Source organism: Grampus griseus (genome assembly GCF_964374135.1).
Source record: "Grampus griseus genome assembly, chromosome: 4".
Taxonomy (NCBI): domain Eukaryota; kingdom Metazoa; phylum Chordata; class Mammalia; order Artiodactyla; family Delphinidae; genus Grampus; species Grampus griseus.
The window spans coordinates 140,053,389-140,065,057 of record NC_138997.1 but is presented as its reverse complement, the minus strand read 5'-3'; the positions used below and the strand labels follow the sequence as shown (position 1 = coordinate 140,065,057).

Here is an 11,669-nt window from a genome sequence, read left to right as displayed (position 1 = left end):
GCCCGCCGCCGCGGCCGCCGCCACCGCGCCGCCCCGCCCAGGCGCCGCCGGAGCCGGCCTGCCGGGCCGCGTCCCGCCTCAACACGCAGGCGCCCTCGGGCCGGCCCGGCCGCCGCCGCCGCCGCCGCCGCCGTCGCCCCGCTGCACCGCGCAGGCGCCCCGCGCGCGCCACCGCGCGGGGGCCCGGCCCGCCGCGCTGCGCCTGCGCGTCCTTAGCGCCGGCCGCCCGCCGCTCCCAGAGTCTCCCCGACGCCCCGCCCCAGGCCGGGCGCGGGGAAAAGGGCGGAAAGGAAGCGCGGCACACGCGCCACGCCCCTCGTGGAGCGAGCCTACGGCCTCCCCCAATCAACGCTACCCGTCGTCCGCTCGCGACCTCCCATTGGCCTGCTCTTGCCAGGAGGCGGGGGAAAGGGGCAGGGCGTCAGGAGGACGTCCAGCCAATCGCCGGGCCCACCGCGCGCGCCCCTGGTTGCCCCTGGAAACTTAACAGCCTGCAGCCGGGGTCCGTGGCGCCGGCCCGGCGGGAGGGAGATGGACGACCGCTCCGACCACAATGGGGACCCCGAGAAGGAAGCTGGAGCTGTGGAGAGCCTGGCCTCACGGCTGTCCGGGATCAAAACCAGCTCTGGCCCCCAGTCCGCGGCCGAACCCGCGGAGCCGGAGGCGGAGGCAGTAGAGGCTTCAGAGGAAGGCGCCGAGCCGGCCGAGTCCCAGGAACAGCCGGCGGCCACCGAGGTTGCTGGCGAGAAGGGGCCCGGAGAGCCGGAGTGGCCGGCCGAGGCCGAGGCGGAGGCCGAGCCACGGGACCTGGCGGAGGCGGGGCCTGAGGAACCAGCGAAGCCGGAGCCCGAAGGCGGCCCCGAGGAACCAGAGGAGGAGTGGAAGGAGGAGGACGAGGCGGAGGTGGCGGCGGAGCCGAGGAGGAAGGAAATCCTGTCGCAGGTCTGTCTGCAGCAGGCCACGGCCGGCAAGGAAGAGGCTGCGCCAGACCGAGAGGCTGAGCGGGAAGGACAGCTGGCGGAGGAAGGAGAAGAGAGCGAGGAGAGCGAGAAGAAGCTTGTGCAAGGAGGCCTGGGCAAAACCGAGGACGAGCTGGGGGATTTGGACGAGGGACCCGAGCTTGAGAGCTGCGACTGGACTGAGGAGGTGCAGAAGCAGCAGGAGCAGCAGCTGCGCGCCGAGCTCCTGGCACAGTTCCGCTCCCTGACGGCGGAGCGAGAGCGCCAACAGCGTTACAGCATCTACCTGCAGCACAGGATCCTCGAGGCGCTGCGCAAGAAGGGCCTGGATGCAGCCGAGGTGCCCGAGAAGGGCGCGGAGCCTGAGGCCCCCGAGAAACAGCAAGCGTACCTACGCCATCTGGCCATGCTGGAGGATCTGAAGAAGCAGGAGTCAGATGACCTGCGCTGGTACCACCGCGAGCTGGACCAGCTGAAGCGGCAGTGCGAAGAGAAGCTCTCCCGGGTGGAGGAGGAATGGCGACGCTTGCAGGCACTCAAGAAGCAGGTGGTGATGCAGGCCATGGGCAGCTGCTGGATGAGGGGTGGTCGCCAGGCCGCTCTGCGAGAGGTGGAGCGGATCCAGGCGTTGGAGGATAAGAAGGAGAAGGCGATAAGCGCTGTGAGGCTAGAGAACGTGCAGCTGAAGCAGAGTTTGGTGCACTTTGAAAACAAGCTGAGGGCCCAGGAGGACCAGACAGAGGGCCTGCTCCTGATAGATTTTGAACAGCTTAAGACTGAGAACCAGACCCTGCATGAGAAAGTCGAGGAGAGAAATGAGGAGCTTTTGAAACTGCGCAGCAAGGTGACCAACCATGTGCAAATCATAACCCATGTGAAGGAAAAGTTACACTTTGTGGACATAGAAAATGCGTGTAAGAAGTCAGAGCTTATGCAGACTGAGGCTCAGGTGGCCCTAAAGAGGGACATCTTGACCAAGACTAAGCAAGCCCGGGACAGCCTGCGGACTGACAACATCAAGCTGAATCAGAAGTGCGGGCTTCTGGGCAAGGAAGCACTCCTTCGGGACATGGAAGAGAAGGTGGACAGGACTGAAGAACTCAGCCAGCACTTGGAAGCCCTGAAGCACCATCACGCTGGGCTTATTCTGTCCTGCAGAGGCGTGAAGCAGAAGATCAGGGAAGCCAAAGCCTTTCTGCCTCCTTGACGGGAAGGAGTCGGCAGAGCGTCTTCGATCTCAGCAAACTTCATCCTTCGTTAACGCTTATTCTCCGTTTCTTGCCATTCTTAAGGCAGCCTATGATGTCTGGGATGGAACTGTGTTTTGTCTTCTTAATTTTTCAGCTTCCCAATTAGTGCTGCGCACAAAATTGAGTTAGCACTCAGTTCATACAGGGTTAAGTAAAACAGGTACAGAGGAACGAACAGGGATGACTTACTCCTCATAAAAAGCTGTCAAAAGCCCTTTTCTATCTGAGCAATTCCATAATTTCAGTGTCCTGACACTGAGGAGAACTCCTTCCTCCATGTGTGACAGGGTTCGACAAAGGGGCAGGATGCCAACAACATTCCTGTGCATTAAGCTGTGTGAAATGCCCCTTGAATGCATTGAACTGTGTGGTCCTGAGTCTCCCGGCTCGGTTCGAACCTCACTAATTCCCTTAGTCTAAAATTGTTTTGCATGTAAGTAGCACTAGCTTCTGGGGTAATAAAAAAATACCCAGGAACAGGAGGAGTGAGAACCAGGGAAAGGAGCTGACGTTCCTTCGTCTCTCCTTTTCCAGTGAAAGGAGGCTCAGTCTGTCTGCTTAACTGTGAATGTTTGTTTCTGGCTCAACGAGTCTTCAATTCTAATGAAACGTTTTCTTGGATCCACGAAAGAAATGCATTGATCTGTACCAAAAAATGAAATTTTGTCTTCCAGTGAAGACAGAGTGGTGACTGTATTGTGTATTTTGCCAGGTGCAAAATATATAGACTGGTGACTGCCGACTGTCTGTAAGCCTTTTGTTTTCAGCGAGATATTTTCAGATCTTGGACCCTCACTGTGCACATGATTTCACTCTGCATCAAATATTAAAATGTCTCTCATTCCTTGAGTTCATGTGAGGAACACCTGAGAGGTCCATCTCCTCAACCTGGAATCAGTGATGAATGTTTTCCGGTTTCTTTGACACTCTGGGGAGCTAGGGGTTTGGTTTTATTTCTTCTTAACCTTAGCTTGAATTTTGAGATGTGCAGATTTGGGATTAACAGTATTCTCCCATCGCTAAACTTACGAATAAGAAAGATCATAAGGAGGGTGATCTCTGTTTTGGTGCTAAACACCTTTAGAAACCCTTCTCTAGGCAGATGACTCAGTTGGTCGTGAGAAAATCACAATAACTTTCATCTTTTGATGACATGATTTTGTTTTCTGAAGTGTGTTCCCTTTAAAGCCAATACAGGTTGATTAAAATTCCTTCAGCACACTTACACACTTTTTTATAACACTGTACTTATCAGAGCACACAAATGTAACAAGGAGGGGAGTAAAAAGCTTTGCCTTCCTACTTCCCTTCTCCTCAACCTCTACTACCTCTAATTTCTGTCTTCTCTCCACCCTATTCATCAAGACCAAAGTGAAGTAGTGAATCACTGACAAATAGAACTTGGTTTTCCCGGTGTCTCAAACTGAAAGCGACACAGGCGCACTAGGTTCTGTTGTGGCTGAGGAGGCTTGAAAGTCAAACTGGCAACAGGCTCGGTGCCTTCACCAAGCGAGCAGCTTTCATTATCAGTATCCAGCCCCTTGGTTCACTAGAGAGAACAGGTATTTTCAGCTGACTCTGAACCACTGGCAGTTACCCAGGTGGATCCAAACCTTTCCTCATGAGCCTTCAACCCAGTGACTAGCAGGTCTCTGCGAGCACAAAGACACAAAACAGACTGATGAGGCTGGCCTTGCTTTAAGCAGCAAAGCTGCCGATGGTCTCTCAAATTACATGACCTGTGCTGGAGATGTTCCAACTGACTAGATAAATAATCTGTTGATTATAGAAGCCAGGACCCTAAAGCATCCTCTCCCCCGTCTTACAGCCCTCTGCACCCCACAGCAGCCTGCGTTTAGCCCCATGCCAGCCTTTGACCCACCGCTTTGTGAATGTCTGCTTCATCCTCTGTGCCCCCGAGACAAAGGCCCCGGAAGACAAGGACTGTTGGCTTACCATCCTCCTTAATGGCCAAGCACAGTGCCAAGCACACAATCAATGTTGAATAAATGTGTTGGACTAATGCATGATGTCAGTCTCATTTTCTGAAAATAAGGGTTACTTGAATGCCTATTATATGTCAGGCACCAAGTTCTATGTCAGATTCAGAAACAATTACAGGCAGAAAAGAGGATTTCTCACGAAGTAGAACCACTGAGGAAAATGACAGGGGAGCAGGCTTGCAGCCACGGAAGAAGGACATGCACAGAGTTGTCCATTCCAGCAGAGACCCTGCCTTCCATGAGGGGAAAGTTATAGAGAGTAGTGCCTGAGTTTGGACTAGAAATCCCTAAAACTAAGATTATTTTTATGAACACTAAAAGGCTAAAGTTTTTTTTTCATCTCTGTGTCAAAAAGTACAGGGCTTGGGGCTTCCCTGGTGGCGCAGTGGTTAAGAATCTGCCTGCCAATGCAGGGGACATGGGTTCGAGCCCTGGTCCGGGAAGATCCCACATGCCGCGGAGCAACTAAGCCCGTGCGCCTGCGCTCTAGAGCCCGCAAGCACCTCAACGAAGAATAGCCCCCGCTCTCCGCAACTAGAGAAAGCCTACACGCGCAGCAATGAAGACCCAACACAGCCAAAAATAAATAAAATAAAATAAAGTACAGGGCCTAAAAATGCAGGCACGAGAAAATTTGAATGAGGTGTTACATGAAACTAGCCTTCTGGGTTTTTTTTGTTTTCAACACTTTATTCTAATTTCGAAATACAAATGTACAACCGCTTCTAATCTTCAGGTAGACAGCCAAGGCCTTCCCTTAAGGGTAGATTCTTTGATTCTCGAATGACTGCACCCATTTTGAATTGTCTATGGAGTTCAGAAACTTAAATTTCTTGTAAAATAATCTCAGCACAGACTCCATTATTATTTTCTTTCAAAATCCTGGCCACACCACTTCCTAAATCAGGCAAGTTGCTCAGCCTCTTTGTACCTTGGTTTTCTCAGTACCCATTTCAGAGTTACTGTGAGGATCAAACAGATATTTTATATAAAGGCTTAACGTAGTGCCTGACACACAGTAAACACCCAACAGATGTTAACTATTTTCCAGTTGTGTCACCCACACCCAATTCAATAGCATTTTAAAGAGATCTGCCTTTATTGAGACTTTTCAAAGCTTTCAGTGTTCTTAGAAACGACAATTTCTTTTTGCACCATCGGTTCACATAACATTAAATTATGTAAATACAGTAACTACTACCATTGGCATAAACAAACTTTGGAACAAGAATCACAGTGACTTACACTCAACTCGTAGATGTGGACATGCCAGAGAGCAGCCTACTGGGCCAGGAACGTTCAGGGTAAACTAGCCTTTTTGAAAACATTGGTCTGAGTCGGACGTGTCCACTGTTACAGAGGGTTTTTTGTTTGTTTTGGGCAGCAGTTGGCAGGAGTGAAGCAGGCACTATCTGGATAGAGCTCCAGGCATCTGAAAAAGAAACGCTTTTTTATTGGTAAATGAAAATCATTTTTTGGTGACATCACATTGGAAATTTTGTACTACATAAGTGGAAATACATGTTCATCTGCAGCTATAATTTAGATTTTTGCCACTCAACAGGGATGCCTGTCTATAAAAAGAGTTAATGCACCCCAATTTGGTACTGTTTATGTTTTAAACTTTCAGGTAAGTCTTAAGTCAGAGTGATGAAGCATGCAAATGCTATGAGTGAAAAGGACTCCAGGAGCGTACCTCCGCCGCTTCCCATCTGAGGACTTCCTTAGCTCCAAGTTCCCTCCGCTGGCCGCGCCCTTCCTCTGGTCCACCTGGTGACCAACAGCTCACCCCAAGGCCCCACTGGGTGGCCCGCACCTCCCCACCCCACTGGCAGCACCTCGTTCCCTCTCCTGCCTTCTCGGCAGGCTGCACACTGCGGGGGCGTGGTTTTTGAACTGTCAGCCCCCAGTTTCTCTCGGGAAAACGGTCCCCAACTTCCGCTCCCACCCACGGCTCACGCGTTGCAAGGGGGTCCTCCCCCAGGGGCCGGCCGTCGGGCACGGCTCTACCTCTTCCGAGCTGAGGTCAGAGGCCCCAGAGCAACGTGTTCTCTGGGGAGGGGTGTTTCTGAGCAAGGGCTGGGGAGCCACAAGGCCAGAGTCTGAACCCCAGCTCTGCCACCAACTGGCTGCAGGGGCCCAAGCAGATCACTTCTGAGCCACACCTCAGAAATGGGGCAGTGACAGAGCCGCCGTGGACAGGAATCAGGTCAGCCACGGAGCACTCAGCCCAGAGCCCGGCACGGGTGGAGCAGTGAGCGAGCCCCCGGCAGTCAACCCTCGAGCACCCTCAGCCTGCGGAGGACGGACACCACAGGGCAGTGGCCCAGAGCGGTGAGGCAGGTCACTTGCGGAGAGAGGGCACCGTTTCTGAGCACCGTGTGAGGGCCCAAACACCCCACGAGCCGCGCGCCTCCGAGCACTGGAAGGAAGGGCGCACCGAAACGTGGGCATCGCTCTGCCCAGCTCTGCGGGACCTGGCGGCCTGCTCCTAGCCCACCGCCGCCACGGGCGGTGCTGCTGGTCTCCACCCCAGACGGGAAGGGGCCACGGCCGCCCGCTGACCTTACGAGGCTCCCAGCAGGGTCGAGGTAGTGTCAAGAGCCCGGCGGCTGGCCCAGAAAGCCCGATGACCTGCTCGCACGGGCGGCAGGCTCAGGGATGTGAGCAGGTGAGTGTGGCAGACACGTGGAGACGAGGGGCTAAAGCCACGGGCGCTCAGGCTCGAGGGGCAGCAAGGCTGGGGCTCCCCTCCGCCTAGAAGGGGTGCAGCGCTAACTTTCCAGCCCTTGACTAAATTACCATAACTGTACCATCTTCCTTATTTAACTGAGACTAGTAAGTGGATTTTAAAATATTCAAACAGCATGGTACTCAAGATCTTACCATGCTTCAGGGTGAGAACTCCAACTTTAAACCAAACTGCCATGAACGTAAGTAACAATTTTACATGACTTTTATTTAATAAAACCACATATTTACAATTGAAAAAGTCCTAGTTTGATACACTTTACTAAATAAAATTAAAGGTTAACTGTACAAGCAATTAAAACATGATATGTAGAGCAAGTGTTATCAGGGGTTTTCTATCAGCAAACTATTTAAAATAGTCAAAAACTGAGCCGTTAAAAAGTACCCTTTAAAGTGAACGTTTCTCCAGATGGGATTTCAATGACTGGTGGGGACACGGCATCCGACTCTGAAGTACCAGCTGCACAGAGGTCCCAAACCTGAAGTCTCACATCCTGAAAATCAATGGCACGGGAAGCGGAGAGGGCAGGCTTCCAGGGGCTGCACTTCAATTTCTGCTTCCAGTTTTTCTAAACGAGAAGGTCAAGCAGAGAAGCACAGCCCTGTGCTGTCCGGCAGCCCTCTGCGGAAAGGTGCGAAGTGACCCTAGACTTGGACTTAGAACTTCCCGGCCTCTGAAGTGGACGCATCAAACCAGCAAGCGCTTGTGTGGTCCCTGGACAGGTCAGGAAAACCTCCTTTGAACTGAAGATGTGGAAGTATTCCAGATTGGCCTGGAATCCTGTTTAAAAATGTAATGCATATATGGTGCTATCCAAAGAGATTTATGTCAAACTGTCTGACGATAATGTTGAGGGCTGGGGTCTGACTACACGTGAAGTTGCACAAACGCATTCTCGATAACTTGCCCACGCCCCCTGCTGCATCGCTTTCTGTCACCACTTAAGGAACATCTTTATGTACAGTAAGAAAATATATACATCTTTCAAGAACAGAAAGCCCATGTCATGGAACAAAACCAAGTACATCCGTGAGGAACGGTGTGACAGGGCTCGCGGCCCATTTCCCAGGCCGGGCTCAGCCTGGGTTACACTCAGCCGCATGACGTCAGGGAACGGCTGTGTCTGGGAGGCTGCCGAGAGCTGGGTGGAGACAGAACACCTCCTCCAGGAGGTCAGGCAAGTCAGCGTTTAAAGGCTGAGGCAGACAGTGTATGCAAGATGCTCTGCAACCTCCCTGGAGAGTTCAGCCAGGAACACAAGGGAAAAAATGACACACGGAACAGAGCTGGGACGGAGGGCATGAGGATGGCCACTGGCTCGGCACCTTGCTTTGTACCTGAAGTGTCATCGGCGGATATGGCAGATATAGAAAACCTATAAAAATAATGCTGTAGTTAGGCTCTACCCCAACCCATGTCTCCCTGCCGCACGCTATGCTCTCAGAGCCGAGGGCGCTCCCGACATCAGGAACCAGGTCAGCTGGGGGCACTCCCTGGGGGTGGGACAGGGGGCTGACAAGGGCTGCAGGGCAGCAGGTGCCCTTGAACCTGGCCTACTGAACGCGCCAGAGACCAACATGCCAACGCGTTAGCATGGAACCGGTTTCCGTGGAGACTGGCCTGTCCTTTGGACCCTTCTGTGCCAAAACTCTTCATGTCTTTGAATTTGGATAACCAAAGTTCTCAATACAAAGTTCTCCAAATTAGTCAAGGAAAAGCTAGAACAAAAAAGTTGCTACGAACTTGGGGAAAACCAGCTGTGCGGGGGGAAAGGCTGCCAGCACAGATACTGAGAATCCTGACAAGACGTGCGGGCCGCTGGATCCTCAGTCCTTACAACCGTCCGTCTGTAAGTCAAATGCGTGAGGCGGGATCACCGCACGCAGGACTGCGCCTGCCGTTTAGGGGACAAGGGGAGTGCGCTGGCAGAGCAAGGGAGCAGCCCCCGACCCCGCCGTGCTGCGCCGGCCTCCACAGGAGCCAGGAAGGTGCACGAGGGGGTGGGTCTGAACACCCTCTTGCCTCCCCTCCGGCTCAGAGGGGCCGCCGCCGTCCGTTTCCCACTAGCGTGAAGCCCGTCTCAACTATCGCAGCGTCTCCGTGCGCACCTCCTCCTGCTTGGACTCATCGCCACCGCTGGACAAGCGTGGGCGCAGCCTCTGGGACAGCAGGGCTCCCACTGCAACCTAAGCATGCACTGTCAGCCCTCCTGCTGGAATTCTGTCAAGGCAACGTGGTAGAAGGTCAACCTGAAGGTCAGATCGTGTCCCGGGGAGCCCATGCGCACTCGTCAGCGGCTGTCCTGTGAGAACCCACTTTCCTGTAATGTTATCTTTGGTAGTTGGGCTTTAGAAACATGACCTGCGGCCCTCGAAAGATTATCTCGGTAACTAAATCAGTAATCCCTTTCTGACGAAAATATGAGCCAATAACATCTCTGAGGTCTCCCAAATAACGTTTCTCATGCACCCTGGCTATGAAAAATTGTAATGTACTTTCCAGTAGTTGACATAAAAGCATTACAATTTAATTAACTTTTGCTGAAATGAGGGGAGGGGATTAGCCACTGCCCTATTTTTAAACCATGCAGAATATGCAGTGGTTGGCCATGGCCATCATTCCACCGAGCTTCTTAAGGCTTAGCCTTGGTTTAATTCTTTTAAAACTTTTTTTGTTTGTTTTGTTTTTGTTTAAGGCCAACTCCAGCATTAGGAATCAAACGTGAAAACAGCCCCTGTTCTTCGGAGCTGCCAGCGTGTCCGCCTGTAACAACACAGGTGCCACTTGGAGAACCGCTTCAGTGCCGAGCGCAAGTCCACCTGCCGCCTCAGTGTCTGAGAGATGGGCTTCCTTTCTCCATTTCCCGGCTGTCCTTCTGCAAGGCGGTCAGTACCTGGGAATCACAGGAAGACATCGGTGGGTGAGCTGCAACACACACTGAACACAGGTCCTGACAGCCTCCTGTCACCTGCCCCCTCTCTGGTCCGTCTGCCACGCCTGCATCCAGACCCACCCTTCAGCATGGAAATCCGAGCACGCCGTCGCCAGGCTAACGTCTACGACCACTTCCCACCAGCCAGCAGGTACCAATGGCAAGGCAGGGCTGCGGGGCTCTGTTTCTTCCACAGCCTGGCTCCAGCCCCCGCACGCCCCACTCTAGAATGCCAACATCCTCTGGGGCCTTCACACGCAGCTGCCCCCGCTGCCCTGCCCCTCTCTCTCCACCAGCAAATGATGCATCCTTCTAAGGCCTAAGAGACATCAGCTCCTCGCACGCCTTCCTGGGAGCTCCCAAGGCAACCGAGCTCATTCAACTGGGTGCTCAGCTCTTAGTTAACACCTTTGTTTTTAAAAACATGACATTCCACTCTGATTGCTTTATAACAGCCGGGACATAACAATAGGCCCCATTTATCGCACGCCCACTCTAGCCAAGCAGGGCCCTCGCCAGGCACCTCCAGCACAGCAGCTGTTTAATCCACACAACACTGTAAGTCACCTGAACAACAGACACTCATACAAGTGACCTGCTAAAAGCCAAACAGCTCATATGGACTCAAACCCAGATCCGTCTGATTTCAAAACCAAGGGACTCTCTGTAGCACCTGTGCTGAACTACCTGGGCCAGGCACTATGCCACTTCAACTGAATTACAAAGTACAAGGGGTAAAGCAGAAACACTTTCTGTGGGTTTCAAATAAATTGCGCAGAAGGGCTAAAGGTAGAGAAAAGTCCCTCTCTCTCCCTCTAAGTAAATGACACTTTCAGCTAAACATAAACATTTAACTGTTTTGTAAAGCTCACCAGGATCTTAACCTTAAGCACAGTGTTTAAGAGAAACGGGCATAAAGCACAGTTCCCATGGGACCTGGAACTGAATAACCTCGTGGTGCCTACCAGCAGGCTAACTCCCATTACTGTCCCACCGTCAGAGAATGTCCTACTGTTTAATAACCTTCGACCTGGTTTTAACCAATAATTTTCACCTAAAATGCAAGGAGCAAAATGACAGATCTGGATTCAGTCCTTCTCTCTTCGCGTGTCTCTGTGGGTACGCGGGCGAGGGTGGGGATAGAGGCAAGGACCAGTGAAATACTGGGATGGCCAGAAAGTCCCTTCGGGTTTTTCCGTAATCTTACGGAAAGATACTAATACTAATTAAGGATTTCAAGATGTAGCCCCGTATTTTCATTCTGCGTTAATCAGAGAAAGGCTCTTCCCTCTCGCCAGATCCCTGATAATTATACAGCCAGTCCCGCTCACACGTGAGCTGAGTTGTTTTAACGGCTTTGCTGAGATACAGTTCACATACCACACAATTCACCCATTCAGAGTGCACAATTCAGTGGCTTTGAGTGTATTCGTAGATATGTGCAACCCTCGCCACAGTCAGTTTTAGAACATTTTCATCACCCCATCCTCCAGCTATCACAGCCCTGCCCCCCACCTCGCCCATTCCCTTGGCAACCACTAATCTACTTCCTGTCTGCAGATTTCCCTTTCTGAAACTGCATATGAGTGGAACCACACAGTATGTGGTCTTCAGTGTCTGGCTTCGTCACTTAACATAATGTTTTGAAGGTGCATCCATGTTGTAGCATGAGTCAGTACTTCCTTTTTATAAACTGAACATATTTACTTCAGAAATGCAACTCATGTCACAGTAAGCACAAAACAGTGGCCACCCCACCCTGTAAAAGCAGGG

At 52.3% G+C, this 11,669-nt stretch overlaps 2 protein-coding genes across 5 annotated transcripts in view; one reads left to right on the top strand and one right to left on the bottom strand.

Moving 5' to 3' along the window:
* Positions 1-531: 531 nt before the first annotated feature.
* On the top strand, positions 532-2,166 carry CFAP184 (cilia and flagella associated protein 184; the record flags this gene model as incomplete). The annotated part of the gene is made up of 1 exon (XM_082653534.1): positions 532-2,166. One exon carries the CDS (start codon positions 532-534, stop codon positions 2,164-2,166), a length of 1,635 nt encoding a protein of 544 aa, XP_082509660.1.
* Positions 2,167-7,170: 5,004 nt separating this feature from the next.
* The window catches only part of TBC1D14 (TBC1 domain family member 14), a 103,185-nt gene continuing 98,686 nt past the window's right edge, over positions 7,171-11,669 (bottom strand). For all 4 annotated transcript variants that reach the window (XM_082653762.1, XM_082653763.1, XM_082653764.1 and 1 more), the window contains one exon: positions 7,171-9,857. In XM_082653762.1, coding sequence (XP_082509888.1) covers positions 9,792-9,857 — 66 coding nt within the window. In that variant the 3' untranslated portion in view covers positions 7,171-9,791. The remainder of the gene's footprint in view (positions 9,858-11,669) is intronic.